Source organism: Sorghum bicolor, chromosome 1 (assembly GCF_000003195.3).
Source record: "Sorghum bicolor cultivar BTx623 chromosome 1, Sorghum_bicolor_NCBIv3, whole genome shotgun sequence".
Classification (NCBI taxonomy): Eukaryota; Viridiplantae; Streptophyta; class Magnoliopsida; order Poales; family Poaceae; genus Sorghum; species Sorghum bicolor.
Genome location: NC_012870.2, coordinates 3764823 through 3782096, shown reverse-complemented (window position 1 = coordinate 3782096; position 17274 = coordinate 3764823). Strand labels below are relative to the sequence as shown.

Genomic DNA, 17274 nt, shown 5'->3' with positions numbered 1-17274 from the left:
GGGACGAGAGTATGTTCCAAGTGGTTTCCAAAATCGAGTTTTAGTAAATAAGAACCAAGCACTTACTCTGTTATAAATGATATTTTGATTTGGCTTTATACTGAGCCAAAGTTCTCTAACTTTAACTATTTTTTTAGAAAAAATATATTTACCTCTACACATTCAAAAGGATGGCTTATAAAAACATATCTCGTGAAGAATTAAATATATAGTTACTTTGCTAAAGCTCTGTTTGGATCCCGTGAATTCAAAACCAGCATATAAAAAATATCTATCATTTTATTATTAGATTACTTTTAAATTACTCTCATTTCTTGAAAAAATAAATATTTATGACTTCCGTATCACTGTCTCACAGAAGCTTTGAAGATGGAAAGGAGAAGCACGTTATCACGCTTTTTTTTCTCTTCGTTGCTTGTTGATATTACTCAGAGTATCAATCTCACTCTTTAAATAATTATTTATAGAGTCATTTGCATAAAAAATATTTTCTATATCTTTTCACCTTACAATAGTTTCCCAAAATCTCATACACACTCTAGAGAGTTATTTTAGTCTTTTATTTTTAGCTAGTGAGAAATCTGGAATAAAAGATGAATATGATTGGATAATCATTTCGGCAAGCTCTTGGAGGATACATTTTTACTAAAATCTCTAGTCTTAGAAAAGATTTAGAGACTCTCACAAAGTTACTCTAACTCGCTATTTTATTGGGTACCAAAATACTCATAACGTATTAGAAACCTTAGGACATAGTATTGAGTGCACTTCTAGTTATAATATGATGAGTGACAGTGACTTCACTAACTTTGTAGCATGCTCTCTTGAACTAAGGCCTTGTTTTAGATCCAAAAAGTTTTTTGATTTTGATACTGTAGTACTTTCGTTTTTATTGACAAATATTGTCCAATTATAGAGTAAGTAGGCTTAAAAGATTTATCTCGCGATTTATAGGCAAATTGTGTAATTAGTTTTTGTTTTCATTTATATTTAATGCTCCATGCATGTGCCACAAGATTCGATGTGACGGGAAATATTGAAAAATTTTGGGGTTTTGGGGTGAACTAGGCCTTGTTAGTTTCCAATTTTTTTTTGTTCGGAGCACTGTATCACTTTCGTTTGTTTGTGACAAATATTGTCCAATTATGGACTAACTAGGCTCAAAAAATTCATCTTACGATTTACAAGTAAACTGTGTAATTAGTTTTTGTTTTTAACTATATTTAATGTTTTCATGCATGTGCCGCAAGATTCGATGTGACGGGGAATCTTGAAAAGTTTTTGGTTTTTTGGGTGAACTAAACAAACAATTCCCTAAAAAAAAACTTTTCATCCATCACATCGAATCTTTAGACACATACATGGAGCACTATATGTAAACGAAAACAAAAACTAATCGCACAGTTTGGTTGTAAAACACGAGATGAATGTTTTAAGCTTAATTAGACCATGATTAGCCATAACTGCTACAGTAACCCCACATATGCTAATGACGAATTAGTTGGGCTTAATAAATTCGTCTCACAGTTTTCAAGCAAGCTATGTAATTTTTTTTATTAATCTATGTTTAGTACTTTAAATATGTGTTGATATATTTGATGTGACACCTAAATACTTTTGGTATTGGAACTAAACAAGGTCTAACACATATGGGGTGAAATAACATTTTTTTAAAAATTATAATAGAGAGAGATAAACAACCATGAGCTGGACAGCTCGTCAACCGAAGCCTGATCAAGAGTTCAAGACTCGAGTCCAACAACAAGAAGCAAGGTCATGATCTCGCTGTTAATAAAACTGTTTTAAGGACCGTCATGCAAAAACTCCATCAACAAAATTTGATTTCCTTTCCATTTCCACCCCAACTATTTCCCCTCCTTCAACCCCACGGAGAAGCGAAACTGACCTTTCCCCCTCCCTGCATCCCACCTCGCGGAGATCTAGTCCTAGGGTTTCGCCAGCGGCGAGGCCTAAGTCATCGGCGGCGAGCCAAACTCCACGAGCGGGGAAAGAGGGGGAAGCAGAGACGAAGGTAGACATGGGGCAGCAGTCGCTGATCTACGCGTTCGTGGCCCGTGGCACGGTCATACTGGCCGAGTACACGGAGTTCACCGGCAACTTCACCACCATCGCCTCCCAGTGCCTCATGAAGCTCCCCGCAAGCAACAACAAGTTCACCTACAACTGCGATGGCCACACCTTCAATTACCTCGTGGAAGACGGATTCAGTGAGTTCTGCCTTCCCGAATGATCCTTTTTATTGCCCGTGCGATTCGTTGCGGAATTTATCCGATCTGCCCGTACCATATGCATGCTTGATTTTGGTTTCCCGTGTAGATCTTACTGATTTGGTTGGTATGCGGGTTAGGTCGTTGATTGCAGTTGGTGGTCGTGTTGGCTGGTGATGTGATGCACTGTGCAGTTCGTGTAGTTCGTGTTGTATGGGTACTTTTGGTAGGTGTGTCCCAGTTGTTCACGGCTTAGTTAAGTGGTGAAGCCCGCCCTCTTTAGATGGTAGCATCCATTGTTTGAGGCTCGAGTTTGAAGTACTTTGAGATAGTCAAGCTCAGGGCATTTGCTCCAGCCGATAGCAGCAGTTCACCCGAGCTGCCAATAAGTTTGCTATTTTTAGTAGATATATTTTTGGTGGTGAGTGGTGACTGCTGTGTGCTTGTTTTTTTGGCCCCTTGTGAGACATGCTTTTCATGCACATTTGTCTGTTTAAGTAATTCCTCCTGATTTAAGAACCAACATATTAGTTGTATAATTGTCTTCTTTTGTGTTTTGTGTTGAATGATGGTTTGAATATATTATTCTTTTTTTATTATGATATGTTGTCACAGTAAGATTCCATAGGCCATCATTTTTATTTTGGCATACATTGTTTAGAGGAGACATTGTCATCAGCGATGATTTCATAAATAATAACCGGATATGACATAGACGTGGCAGGTAATCTGCCCCTGCATTATACTAAGGGTCTGTTGATGCAGCCTACATCATATCAGAATGACTCTTCTAAGAATACTTACACTATTGCAATATTAGTATTTGTCCTGTTCTTTTTTGGTTGTTTGTCTCGCTTTGTTTCATAGCTGGGCCTTTTCCTTGTAACTCCTACTTGATCCATGTATCATTAAGAGGTGAGTCTTACACTCAATATGAAATCAGATCATATTGAGTGCATGTAATGGATTGTTTACCAGTTATAGTCTTTGTAACAGCATCACCTTATTTCTACTGTGCTTAGTAGCATCTTAGATTTACGCTGTTAATCTCATTCGAATACATGATAAGGTGGAGGTCATAGTATTGGACCATTAAACATTAATATATGTTGCTTCACATGCTAAAATGTTGTATGCTGTCACAACTTAAGCCAGCCAATAAGGGCTGATACCAAAAGTTTTACATTACACACATGGTCCATTAGCCTTTTTTTGTACTTTTTTTTTAATAAAAGAACTCAAAAGTGTTTGTCTACCACCCTGTCATAAATCACACACTTCTCAAGAAAACTTGGTTTGTGCTGCACTAGTCCCATGTCGGTAAATTTTAAATTCTGGATATTATAAATTTATAGGTCTAATGTCTTACTTTGTTTTGTAGCATACTGTGTTGTTGCTGTTGAATCAGTGGGGCAACAAATTCCCATTGCTTTCATGGATAGGGTTAAGGAGGATTTCACAAAAAGGTATGGTGGTGGGAAAGCTGCTACTGCTGCAGCTAACAGCCTCAACCGAGAGTTCGGGTATGTATCATCAATGTCTTGAACTCTGTGAATATATTGTGCCTCATCAGACTAGTTTTTCCCCCTTAAAACAATATGTACTTTATGCAGATCAAAACTTAAAGAGCACATGCAGTATTGTGTGGATCACCCTGAAGAGGTTAGCAAGCTGGCCAAAGTGAAGGCACAGGTTTCAGAAGTCAAGGGTGTTATGATGGAGAACATTGAAAAGGTATGCTTTGTGGATAGATCAGGCTTTACAATCTAGACTGTTGGTATTGAGGACCACTGTAAGAATGTTTTTTTCCTTCTTTTTTCCAATGCAGGTTCTAGATCGTGGAGAGAAGATTGAGCTGCTTGTTGACAAGACCGAGAATTTGCGCTCACAGGTCTTCATGCACTCATTTATCCTGCTCTGTAGTGCTCCACTGAATATTGTATTGTTTTTTTTTTTGGAGCTGTTAGTGTACATGTTGCCTAGGAGGGCAAGTTAGTTTCCATAGATGTCGGAATATCTGTAGGTTAGAAGGCCAATTAGTTTCCTTAAATGCTGAAATATCTCTAAGCAAGTAAGCAGCATAGTATGTCAAAAACCAAGAATACCATCGTTGACTTGTTAGCACACAGATTTTTTTTTTTGGGGGGGGGGGGGGGGGGTTAGAAGAGTGAATGATCTTAAATCTATTTTATTTTTGTGATGCAACTCCTATTTGCATGGTCGATTTGGGGTATGTGAAACAATAGTCAGTTTCTTATAATTTGTCTGGGTTTGCAGGCACAAGATTTCAGGCAGCAAGGAACAAATGTGAGGAGAAAGATGTGGTTACAGAACATGAAAATCAAGCTTATCGTCCTGGGAATAATAATTGCACTTATTCTGATCATTATCCTCTCTGTCTGTCACGGTTTCAAGTGCCATTAAGCGCAGACCAGAATACTGATACATTCAACTGCACCTATTATACTGCTGCTTGGAGCAAGAAAAAGTATGATCTTTTGTTCTTTCGCTAGTGTGCTCTGGCCCGGTCATTGTGCACAGGTGTTCTACATTGTCTTTGATAAATGTTGGATGGTGACTGGGTTAGCTGTGTCAACTGTCAAAACTGTCGTGTATTTTTGGACGCTATGTATGTATAGCCTGGATATGAGTAGACTTACTAAACTTCTCCAGTTGTGACTCAGGAGTCTGCTCCTCTGGACAATAATGTGCATCTTGCATTGACCTCGTTTAGTGCAAAACTGCAATTTGGAAAATATGGGCACGTAATCGATTTTCAAAGTTTCAGGGTCTTGCTATTGACTATACAAGTTCTTTTTTTTTAATAAATATATAAAAGGGGACTTGGTACTCAGGCAAGTTGCTGGCGTCAAATATTGAGCAAAAGTTTGTTAAATCACGGAAGGGCTACTTAACCAAACCCTAAGTCCCTAAGTCAAGCTAGAAGAGCTTGAACTGTTTACATTCTTGGAAACAAAACAAGAAATCGAATGGTACATTACATTCTCGCAAACAGGTCGTGGGCCTTGAAACCCCAGCCGGTCAGCCACCTGGGTGGGGAGGATGATTCATTAAAGTTAATCTGTAATCAAATTGGTGGCCGGTACCCTGTGCTTAGGCAGGTTTTTTCCAACCAGAAATCAACCGGGTAACAAACTGCAGCGTGCCGACCTCAGCTGCGCTGCTGTTCTTCACTTCTTCTCCCTGTCCCCTGCTGTGTGGGTACTCTAATCCGTCGCGTTTGATTTCTGTTGCCTGTGCAATGCACTCCCCACTCGCTAGCAGAGTAACAGTAGCAAAAAGCCTCCAGCCCTTCATCAATTTTCCTAGGTGGCCGGTGCAGCCTGCCGCTGCCGCCTGCACGCTCACATGCTGCTGGTATGAGGCTGCAGCAGGAGGCGGATCCCGAGCCCGAGTCCCGGCCGATGTACCGACCGAACGAACTGCGATGGCATTACTGCGAGTACATCATCACCCGCATGACCACCGGACCACGGTGCTGCCACGCTTGAGCTCGCGTCGGGCAAGCGTCATGCGGTCCGCATCTCCGTCCTTGCATTGGCTCCTTGCCAGCACCGTCCGTCCGTCCGTTCTCGTCGTGGCGACCGGGCGCGGGCGGATGAAGCCGTGCGGCTTCTGCTGCAGCAGAACACGGAAGCAGCAGGCGGCCACGCCATCCGATTCCGGACGGCACCGGTGCACCAGATGCCAGCCCCACGGCGCGGCTCGACTGGCCACCGACGATGCCGGCGCCGGACCGGATGGTTCGCGGTGTGCCCAAGCACCTGCAATTCTGCACCGCATTTACCTCCTCAGCAGCGAGGTCATTCTGCTGCTGCACTGCGTACTCGTATAGCCTGGCTCTGGGAGCAGCAGCGAGCTCGAATGCGGTCGTCATTGGCGTCATGCCCGTGCTGCAGCTACAGTGGTAGTACTGTAGTGCAGTGAACTAGCGAGTGCAGTGATGACGCTGTTCGTACGGACGCCGAGCTCTACCCCCGTGGCCGGCTGGCCCGTGCTGCTCTCCTGCTCGTCCTTGAGCGCTCCTCAGGTCCTCATAAATGGCGCACCTTGCCGTGTCAGGCTCCGGGAAGATATGCCGAAGCCACGCGCCCGGAACGCCATGGCGTCGTGTCCGCGGTACGGTACGGTACAGCTTGTGGTCAGGTGAGCTCAGATGGCCCATGCTCATTCTCATTCTACACGATGCGCCGGGCCTTGCCATTTTGCCAATGCCGCGGTCGCATGGGTGGGCGTGGACCCGTGGCAGAGGGGCGTGTCGCCGGAGCCCCCCCGCCGCAAAACAGGTTCGCGCCGGTGACGCCATGGCCGGTCGTGTCGTGTGTGAGCTCTCGACGTCGATGCCCCGGCCTGCCAGTGGCCACCCATGACCCATGGCATCAATGCGTGCGTTGCCTGATGCCCCCCTGCACCTGCTCGATCCGCTCGACGTGGCGGGGTGGTGCGAAAGCGAAAGATCCTTCCCGCGAGTACCCTGCCGCGTTCGGCTCGGCGTGGGAGGGGAGCAGCGCAGGAGTTTAAATGCGACCTGATCGAGAGCGGCAGGGCGATGCCGGATTCGCGAGCGTGCTGCGCGCGCGCCGGATTCTCGAGAGACTTGTGGCGATGCGATGCGATTCGGGGTGAATGCATTGGTTGTTGGGTGGAATTTACTCACGGCCAGATTGAAAGCCCCTGGAGGCGCTGCACGAATGGGGTTTGTCCGTGGTTCCGGGTGGAATTCGTGGTGTCTTTCGAGATGCACTGCGGGATCCGATCCGATCCAATCCCCAATCCATTCCATTGCATCCCAGGTTCGCTTGGAGGACCAGGCTGTAACGTGTTCAGGACCAGAAACCTCACCTCTTGTCCTTGATACGCACTTCGGCGATGAACCAATGTACCATGATCGCACAAGTACATAAGGGTGATCAAGTCGTCAAATCTAGGAAATGAATCATAAACGCTCGCACTGTGTCGTCAAACATCACTCTGCATTCTGCAACTACCATTCTAACAACATCTCTCATGGTACGAAACGTTATCTGCTGATTGAAAGTGCGGTTAAGATCGAGTCAGCACTCAGCAGCGCCGTGCTTTCCACACTGAACTCTCTCTCTCTCTCTCGGGTAAAAAGGACGCTTGTCGACAAAATTGACAGATGTTAATCGGAACGATCCTAAAATGAGTCTCCAACACAATACCTATAGCCTCCAACAGAGTACCCATACAGAAGACCCATTTTGGATACCAGGAGAGGCATAACCCAAATTTGGGTATCCTCTCTCCTCGAGACCTATTTGCAGAGAGTGTTGTCTTTTAGGTCTTGTTGTTGGAGAAGACTAAAAATAGGTATGGAATCTTTTACCTGTAGCGCTACACAAAGGACAAATGGATCTTGTATTTTGGGTGACGATTGTTGGAGATAGTCTTAGGAACCACACAAAAACAAACCGTTTGCCGGGCCTCTAGTGTCAACTTGTCATAACCAAGAGGACGCAACTGTGCAACACTCCAACTGCAACTTCTTTTTTTATTTAAAGAGAAGATCTCTGCTTTTAAGAAAGCACCACGTTTGGATACAGCAACTGGGGATACCAGTATCTCAAGCAAACAAAAACCAAACTAAATCTATTACAAAGATAGGCAAAATGAAGCCCAGAAGGTTCTCAAATCTCAACAATGCCTGTAAGCATGGCCAAGCTTGGCTCAAAATTTCTCATCCAGCTCAATAGCATGACATTCGCCTGGTCCACCTTTTCTTTGTCGATCGCCTTCAAGAGCAAAGACCACCTCTACAACAATGACAAGGCGTCATAAAGAATGTTAGCAGGTGCCTTAGGATAGCACTTCTCAATCGCCATCTTGTTTCTTGTTACCCATAAGGTCCAAGCAAAACCTGCGAAAAGAAACATAATATTTCGTGTTGGCAAGTGCCCCTTACCCCACAGCCACCCCTCAGACATCTCCTGAACTGAGTGAGGAATATCTCTCGCATAGAACACTTCCTTTATGACAGCCCAAATCCATTTAGCAAGGACACATTCAAAGAGCAGATGATTTATCGTTTCCAACACCCCACATAGACAGCATTTGCCATCTCCTTTCCAACCTCTTGAGGAAGCGTTACCCTCCGAAGAAATTGTAATTCTATAAAATCTATTTTATGACACCAAATAATTATCACCAGTGTTTCATATTTTATAACCTTGAAATGTAATACTTCATCCTCATCCTATAAAATGTTAATCAAATCTTTAAAGACTTATCGAGACAGACCGAAAACCGCGCGGAGAGGTTTTTTTTAAGCACGCCTTGGCGCGTATTTCATTAAGCAGGAAGAGTTTTTAGTACACTCAAAGGATGACTAGGTAACCCAGGTTACCAGCCAAAAGCTGTGGGGGTATAAACCCCTATACCCTTACGGCTAGACTTCGGCCAGGAGGCTTGGCCCATTACGAGACGAGTTCAAGGCTTGATCCGACAACCTGGAGTTTCGCGCAAGGAAACAAGATGTGGAGATCAAGCAGGATTCTAGTCGGTTAGAATAGAAATTGATATCGAATTATCCATGGCAATTGTAACCGACTAGGATTAGTTTCCAGATCTGTAACCCTGCCCTCCAGACTATATAAGGAGGGGCAAGGGACCCCCCTAGGACATCATATTCTCTCAACACAAATCAATACAACCAGACGCAGGACGTAGGTATTACGCCAACTCGGCGGCCGAACCTGGATAAAAAGCTTGTCCGTGTCTTGCGTCACCATCGAGTTCGTAGTTTGCGCACCGTCTACCGATAAACTACTACCGTGGGTATACCCCAAGGTAGACTGCCGACCAGCTTTCATCGACAGTGGCGCGCCAGGTAGGGGGTGTGCGTGCAACTTTTCCGGCGAACAAGATGGTCACGATCCCAGCTTCCGCGACCGTGCCTGAAGGCCTCACGTTCACCGTCGGCCAGATCACGTGGACGACGTGCAGCGGCGGCCTCACGACCACGGTTTCGAAAGAGATCCAGATCCAATCTGAGATCACGCCGTCTCCGACCACACGCGTGACGGCACCGAGCGCCCGACCACCGTTCCCGCTCTACAAGGGAAAGAAGATCGACTGCTCGGACCTTCTCCAAGCGCTTGATCGCGCTGACTCCAAGCTACTCGAAGTTTCCCAACTAGTAGACGGAGTTCTGCGTCGGCCCGACCAAGCTGCTCCAGCGGATTTTTTCAAATCCCGCCGGCCAACTCGTGTCGCCACACACGAACGGCTGGGAACGTCTCTGACGATAACCTCAACACCCTCAGAACGATCCGTCAAGCTCAAGAAGGAAGATTATCCTTGCGGCCTGAACAACTCGGCCTCTGTTTACTCACAGCACACCCAATCCGTTTTCAGCAAGGCGGGTTGGTCGCCGAAAAGGAACGATCGTCACTACGTCAACATGGTGACGATCCGAGAACTACGGGACGGCCAGGTTTCCAGCACCAACTCAAGTACCGGTTCCGTCCCCACCGAGGTTATAAACACCGAAGACGAGGACTACGACCTGGATTTTCCTTCACACCCTCCGGGTTTCCCCCGTTTCCCGATATTCCCCCCCCGACGAGGAGATATTGTGTTCAATGTCAGCGCCGACGAACCGGTCGTTGATGGAGAAACAGATGAGCAGAGGCAACTCCGCGAACAACGCAACGCCGATCGCGCCCGACGACGCGCAGACGAGCAACAACAAATGCCACCAAATAATCTCAACGATGCCTTTGACATGGTCGGGGACCAGCCAGTCTACAAAACGCCAAGCGCCAACGTGGCTGTCGCCATCGAGTACGATGCAACGCACGGTCCTCCGGGCCTAAGACAGTTCTCCTCACACCTCCGCCAGGTCGTGTGGCCCCGCAATTTCAAGCTCGAAAAACTTAAAAAATACGACGGCAAGGAAAATCCAGAGAACTGGATCACCCTCTATGAAATCGCCGTCCGATGAGCGGCAGGGGATGAGCACGTCATGGCTAACTACTTCCCCGTAGTCCTCGACCAGGCTGGTCATCAGTGGCTTCTTGGCTTGCCCGAGGACTCCTTCGACTCTTGGGAAGAGCTACGCCAGGCTTTCATCGACAACTTCATCGCCACATGCGAGCAGCCTGGAAACAAGTATGACCTTGAAAGGATAAGGGACAGGAAGAACGAACCTCTGCGCGATTACATCCGACGATTCTCGGATATGCGCCTCAAAATCCCGAAGATTTCCCACGACGAGGCCATCTCTGCCTTCATCAAGGGTTTGCGCTTCCACGAAGCACTGAGGAACAAGCTGTTACGTAAACGACCAGCAACGGTGGCGGAACTCCTCGCCACGGCCAAAAATTACGCCGACGCCGACGACGCAGAAAAACTAATCCGAGACGACGCTAGAGGTCCCGACCAGCCTTCCCGGCGAGATGACGGTCGCGGTCGTTACGACAACAGGAACCACCGTCGCCCCGACAACCGCGACCACAGAGACGGTTGGGATCGGCGGCGCGACAGCCGCGACGACTTCAGAGGAAAGCGCCCTCGCGACTACGACCACGGAGTAAATACGGTCAAACGTCCCAATGGACGACGGGACTACCAAGAAGACTACAACAAAACGTTGAAGGGACCATGCCAACTACATCCAAAGTCCAATCATACCATGGAAGAGTGTCGCGTCCTCAAAAGCATCTATACACGGCGGGCCGCCCAAGACGACTCCGCCAAGAAAAATAACAAGCGCGACGGGCACGACCACGAAGATGAGGATGAGGACCAAGATAGGGACCCCCGACACCAATACGTCAGCCCCACTGACGTGGTCCCCTCCATCTTTGGGGGCAAGGTCTCCACTGAGTCCAAGCGAGAAAGAAAGCTGTTAAAGAGAGCCTGCCTCAACATAGACAGCACGGACGGGCTGATCGCAGACCCGAAATTTCCCACGTGGTCCCACAGGGAAATCTCGTTCAGCAGGAAGGACCAGTGGGCCGCTATCCCAGAGCCAGGTCGTTTCCCCCTGATTCTTGACCCCTGCATCAACAGCATCAGATTCGAGCGCGTGCTCGTGGACGGGGGAAGCTCCATCGACATCCTCTTCCGCAACAGCCTGCCCGCCCTCAAGATATCCCCTGCACAACTAAAACCTTACGACGCCCAATTCTAGGGGGTTTTGCCAGGTCAAAGTTCAGTGCCTCTCGGACAGATAACATTGCCTGTCCAATTCGGCACACCCGACCACTTCCGGATGGAGTTCATCAACTTCGTAGTCGCGGATTTCGACGGGACCTATCACGCCATACTGGGCCGACCATCGCTGACAAAATTCATGGCAGTCCCGCACTACTCATACCTAGTCCTTAAGATGCCCACGGAGAAGGGTGTCCTAACCGTCAGAGGCAACGTCTACACTGCGTACACCTGCGAAGAAGAAAGCTTCAAGATCACCGAGGCAATCGACCTCTCAATCCGCATGGCAGAAACAGCAAACCAAGCCGCACAGCTGCCTCCCGACCAGCTCCGACTACCCGAACATGAGACAGCCAGGAAGAACTCAAAATCCAAGGAGTACAAAGAAGTGCAGCTGGTCGAAGGCAGCCCCGAGAAGACAGCCCTCATCGGGGCCAACCTGGATCCAAAATAGAAAAACGCGCTCGTCACGTTTCTAAGGGACAACGTGAGCGTTTTCGCATGGAAACCCGCAGACATGCCCGGTGTCCCACGAAACCTGATCGAGCACTGCTTAAATGTCTCGAAGACCGCAAGACCAATCAAGCAAAAACTGCGACGGTTCGCTCGTGACAAAAAGGAGGCTATTAGGACAGAAATAACACGGCTTCTAGCAGCCGGATTCATAAAAGAAGTGTATCACCCCGATTGGCTCGCCAATCCTGTTCTTGTACGCAAAAAGAATAATGAATGGAGAATGTGTGTTGATTACACTGATCTCAATAAACACTGTCCTAAAGATCCTTTTGGTCTCCCTCGCATCGACGAGGTGGTCGACTCAACGGCCGGATGCGAACTCCTCTCTTTTCTAGACTGCTACTCTGGTTATCACCAGATTTCGCTAAAGGAAGAAGATCAGATCAAAACGTCTTTTATTACACCTTACGGCGCATACTGCTACACGACCATGTCTTTCGGACTCAAAAACGCCGGAGCCACTTATCAACGGGCCATCCAGCAATGCCTCCACGACGAGATTCGCGATGACCTCGTCGAGGCCTATGTAGACGACGTGGTCGTAAAAACAAAGGACGCGAGCACCCTAATCGACAACTTAGACCGAACTTTCAAGGCGCTCAATAGGTACAAGTGGAAGCTCAACCCCAAGAAGTGCATTTTCGGCGTTCCTTCCGGTCTACTGCTCGGCAACATCGTCAGTCGCGACGGCATACGACCAAACCCTTCAAAAGTCAAAGCCGTACTCGACATGCGACCACCGAAGAACGTCAAGGATATTCAGAAGCTAACCGGATGTATGGCCGCCCTCAGTCGTTTCATCTCAAGGCTGGGAGAAAAAGGCCTCCCTTTCTTCAAACTATTGAAAGCGTCAGAAAAATTTTCTTGGACAGAGGAAGCCGACGCTGCGTTCACTCAGCTTAAGACCTTCCTCACTTCACCACCTGTCCTCACAGCGCCTCAGCCCAATGAAGACCTACTTCTTTACATTGCTGCAACCGACAGGGTTGTTTCCACGGCAATAGTGGTCGAGCGAGATGAACCAGGTCACGCCTACAAGGTCCAGAGACCCGTTTACTTCATAAGTGAAGTCTTAAACGAGTCCAAGGCCAGGTATCCACAAATGCAGAAGCTCATATATGCCATTCTAATAACGTCAAGAAAGCTGAAGCATTACTTCGACGGCCATCGAGTCCTGGTGACAACCAGTTTCCCTCTCGGGGACATCCTGCGCAATAAAGACGCCAATGGCAGAATCGTGAAATGGGCGATGGAATTATGCCCATTTTCCCTCGAGTTCCAGAGCCGAACCACGGTCAAGTCTCAGGCCCTGGTCGATTTCATTGCTGAATGGACGGATCTCAATGAGCCTCCCGTTCCCGATGTCTCAGACCACTGGTCAATGTTCTTTGATGGGTCCTTGAACATCAACGGTGCCGGCGCTGGGATACTGTTCGTATCACCCAACAAGGACAAACTGCGTTACGTCCTTCGGATCCTTTTTCCGGCGTCAAACAACGTCGCCGAATACGAAGCATGCTTGCATGGCATAAGACTAGCCGTTGAGCTGGGAATCAAGCGCCTCTTTGTCTATGGCGACTCCGCTTTGGTCATCAACCAGCTCAACAAGGAGTGGGACGCAACCCACGAGAAGATGGATCTCTACTGCAAAGAAATTCGCAAATGGGAAACCAACTTCTACGGCATAGAGTACATCCACGTGGTCCGGGATAAGAACCAAGCAGCAGATGCGTTGTCGAAGTTAGGCTCATCTCGGGCCCAGATCCCGCGGGGTATTTTCGTCCAGGACATCCATGAGCCAAGCGTAGGCTCCCCCCTGGTCGACAAGCAACCCACCGAGGCAATGCTCATAGACGACGCCACTCCGACAACCGGTGGGCGTGACTGGCGTACCCCGTTCATCAAGTACATATCGGACGGGACAGGCCTTCAGGACAAAGCAAAGAATGAACGCCTCATTCGACGATCAAAGAACTACATCCTGGTCGACGGCAAACTCATGCGAAAAAACGCAAGCTCCGAAGTACTGCTCAAGTGCATACCCCAAGATGATGGTATCAAGCTCCTAGAAGACATACACGCTGGATCCTGCGGCAATCATGCTGCATCCAGAACGTTGGTTGGAAAAGCCTTCTGAGCAGGTTTTTATTGGCCGACCGCGGTGAACGATGCGGAAAAACTGGTCCGACACTGCGAAGGATGTCAGTTTTTCGCCAAGAGGACACACGTACCTGCTCACGAAATTCAAACCATCCCGTCGTCTTGGCCTTTTGCTTGCTGGGGACTTGACATGATCGGGCCATTTAAACCAGCCCCGGGCAATTTCAAGTTTGTTTTCGTGTTAATCGACAAGTTCTCTAAGTGGATCGAATACATGCCCCTGGTCAAGGCAACCTCCGAGAAGGCTGTGGAGTTCCTCAATCAAATCATACACAGATTCGGCATCCCGAACAGCATAATCACCGACCTGGGCACTCAGTTTACTGGCACCACTTTTTGGGACTTCTGCGATGACAGAGGCATAGTCATAAAATACGTGTCAGTGGCACATCCACGTGCCAACGGTCAAGTTGAACGTGCTAACAGAATGATCGTTGATGCCCTAAAGAAAAGGTTGTACACCGAAAACGACAGAGCACCAGGTCGATGGATGAAAGAATTGCCGGCACTGGTCTGGGGCCTCCGAACTCAGACCAGTCGAAACACAGGGGTGTCTCCCTACTTCATGGTGTACGGTTCAAAGGCGGTGCTGCCGTCTGACATACACTTCGGATCTCCTAGAATCGAACACTTCGACCAGGCGACCGCCGACAATGCCAGAGAACTCGAAATCAATTGCATGGAGGAAAAGCATTTAGATTCTTGTCTCCGAACAGCAAAATATCTCGCGGCAGTCAGGCGATACTACAACAGGAACGTCAAGGACCGTTCCTTCGTGGTCGGCGACCTGGTACTTAGGTGGAAAACAAGTCAGGAGGGAATGCACAAGCTATCCACTCCCTGGGAAGGACCCTTCGTGGTCACCGAAGTCACACGACCCACGTCCTACAGATTGGCATACCCAGATGGAACACGCGTGCCTAACTCTTGGCACATAGACAAACTGCGACGATTTTATCCATAAAGTTTTAATAACTTTCCTTTGTAAGTATCTTATAATTGTCAGTAATAAGATTTTCTGTTTTTTGGCCTATACCTTGCTGCACGCAGAACTCGGCAAAACTTCTGCAATGGATGCTCTTAGCGACTACAAAGTCGAATACGGTGACACGTCACTCAGACAATCATACAGCGCTCAAAACAACAGTCATGACAAAAAGCTAACTTTATTACAAACTTTACATACAAAGTTTACAATAAATACCCTGACGGGCAGACACTAGTCTATTCCTACAGACTACTCTATTGGCCTAGCTGCTCGGGCTGATCACCCGCCTGGCCCTGCTGCCCGGACGAAGGGGTCGGGGCCACCGGCGCCTGGCTGGTCGAGACCGCAGGCGTCGACCGCCCATCTCCCGCAACGGACGCGCCCGACAACTCTCTGGCCGACCTATCTGAACTCGGCTGGTCTGGGGGAGTGGCCGTTCCGCACAGATTAATGTCGCCGATCACTGTCGACGACAAGTCCAGCAGACTACCCCGAAGCTCGTCCGCCTCCTGTGGGCCGACCTCCTTGGGGTACCCCTTCTCCAGCCTGCTCAAGTCGACCAGGGGTAGTGGGCGCGCACCATGCTGAGGACGTGCGCGCCGGCAAACTCCCCGGCGTCCTTCACGAACTGTTGGAGCCAGTCTCACGCCCGTTGCGCCTTCTCGACCGGGGTCAAATGTGGCGCGCGGGGCTGGCTCTCCGGGAGCTCGGGACTGATCAGGTCTAGGACCGGGGACACTCCTTTCCAGATCCTACAACAGTTGACCTTCCAGGAGTCCCGGTCCTTGACCAGATCATCCAGGTGCCTCTTGGTGTTCACCTTGAGCACTGCAAGCGAAATAGGACATTATTATCGGCATATTAAAAACAAAGGGGTGCCAAGCGACAGATAGCAAGGCGGGGCGTATTACCAGATAACTCCCGGTCCTTCCGACCCAGCTCCTCTCCTGCTCGGCGCCCGGACTCCAGCGCATCAGCGAGCTCTTGGCTGAGCTGCTCCTTCTCCTGTCGGAGGCGCGCCACCTCCTCCTCCAGGTCTAAGTGAATGACAACCTGGTCAGCAAAGCAAACTGCACAGCTACACGAAGCCGCTCGGAGCGCGTGACTAACCTTCTCGTTGCTGGTACTGGTTGGCCAAGCGACGGGTAAGCTCGAGACGATGCTCCTCTTGGGCATTCATCTCGGCCACCTTCTCCCCAACCTCCGACCGCAACCGGTCCACCTCTGCGGCCAGGGCCTTGTTCTCGGCCACGACGCCTTCTATCTGGTCAAAGCACCGTTTCCGGTACTTCGCCGTTTTCATCGTGCCCTGCAAAACAGACATATGACGTTCAAGCAAGACAATGCACAGAATGTCCATCAGTATAAAAAGTCGCTTACCTTGACTTCGTCGACAAGGCGCTTGGCCGCGCGCTCCACCCTGGCGGCCTCCTCGGTCTCGGCGAGCTCCTCATGCCCGATACAGTGAACCCCGCGTTGGCGCCACACATACACGTGTTGGCAGCCATCACGGGGACGACCCTCAATCTCTTCCACCTCGTCATCGGAGGCCGCCCGGGTTTCCTCCTCCTGCGCTGCGTCACCCCCGGTGGTGGTCCCAGGCATTACTGGCTCCCGGACCAGACCTGGGGAGCCTGCAGCCGAAGAGGTTCCTGCTCGGGGCGGCGTGGGGACTCCACTCCCCCCGGCAGGAGGAGGGGTCGGGGCTCTTCCCTCCTCTTCTGTGGAGCCAGCTGGGGGAGCCTCTTCAGCCCTGGTCGGGCTGCCTGTCGTAGTCGGTGCCGCGGTCGGGAGCCCCTCGGTGCTCCCAGGCGCGGCTGCAGCTGTAGGCTGCTCTGTGGTCTGGGGGGCCGTATCTTCAGCAGCGCGGACAGGCTCGCCCGTCCCCTGGCTGGCAGCCTGGCCGGGGTCGACATCCGACGCCGCACTACAGGAACAAAAGTGTAATAAAAAAAAGCAAAGAGGAGTCCAAAATACGTAAGTCGAACACTTACAGGTCTGATCGACGGTGGGTCGCGGTGAACCTCCTCCTCGCCCGGCCGGTCGGCACCTGCGCCCCCATCTCGACAACTTGCGGTGCAGGGGGGTCGCTGGCCACTCGATCAGTAGCGGCCGGCGCATTATCTAGGCGGCTCCGAGGCCGTCGGACTAACGACGGTGCAGCCTCCTCCTCGTCGTCGTCGT

The 17274-nt window shown here is 49.3% G+C and overlaps 1 protein-coding gene across 1 annotated transcript; it reads left to right on the top strand.

Moving 5' to 3' along the window:
• On the top strand, positions 1828–5009 carry LOC8061143 (vesicle-associated membrane protein 721). Its single transcript, XM_002466219.2, has 5 exons — positions 1828–2228; positions 3610–3751; positions 3842–3962; positions 4057–4119; positions 4506–5009. The coding sequence occupies exons 1-5, from the start codon at positions 2039–2041 to the stop codon at positions 4650–4652; spliced, it is 663 nt and encodes a 220-aa protein (XP_002466264.2). The 5' UTR covers positions 1828–2038; the 3' UTR covers positions 4653–5009.

What these genes read in the sequence shown, in the direction of transcription:
- LOC8061143 (XM_002466219.2), top strand. Translation starts at nt 2,039, where the DNA reads ATGGGGCAGCAGTCGCTGATCTACGCGTTCGTGGCCCGTGGCACGGTC. An exon ending in AGCCTCAACCGAGAGTTCGG is followed by an intron (nt 3,752 to 3,841) that starts GTATGTATCATC and finishes TACTTTATGCAG; the next exon opens with ATCAAAACTTAAAGAGCACA. An exon ending in TGATGGAGAACATTGAAAAG is followed by an intron (nt 3,963 to 4,056) that starts GTATGCTTTGTG and finishes TTTCCAATGCAG; the next exon opens with GTTCTAGATCGTGGAGAGAA.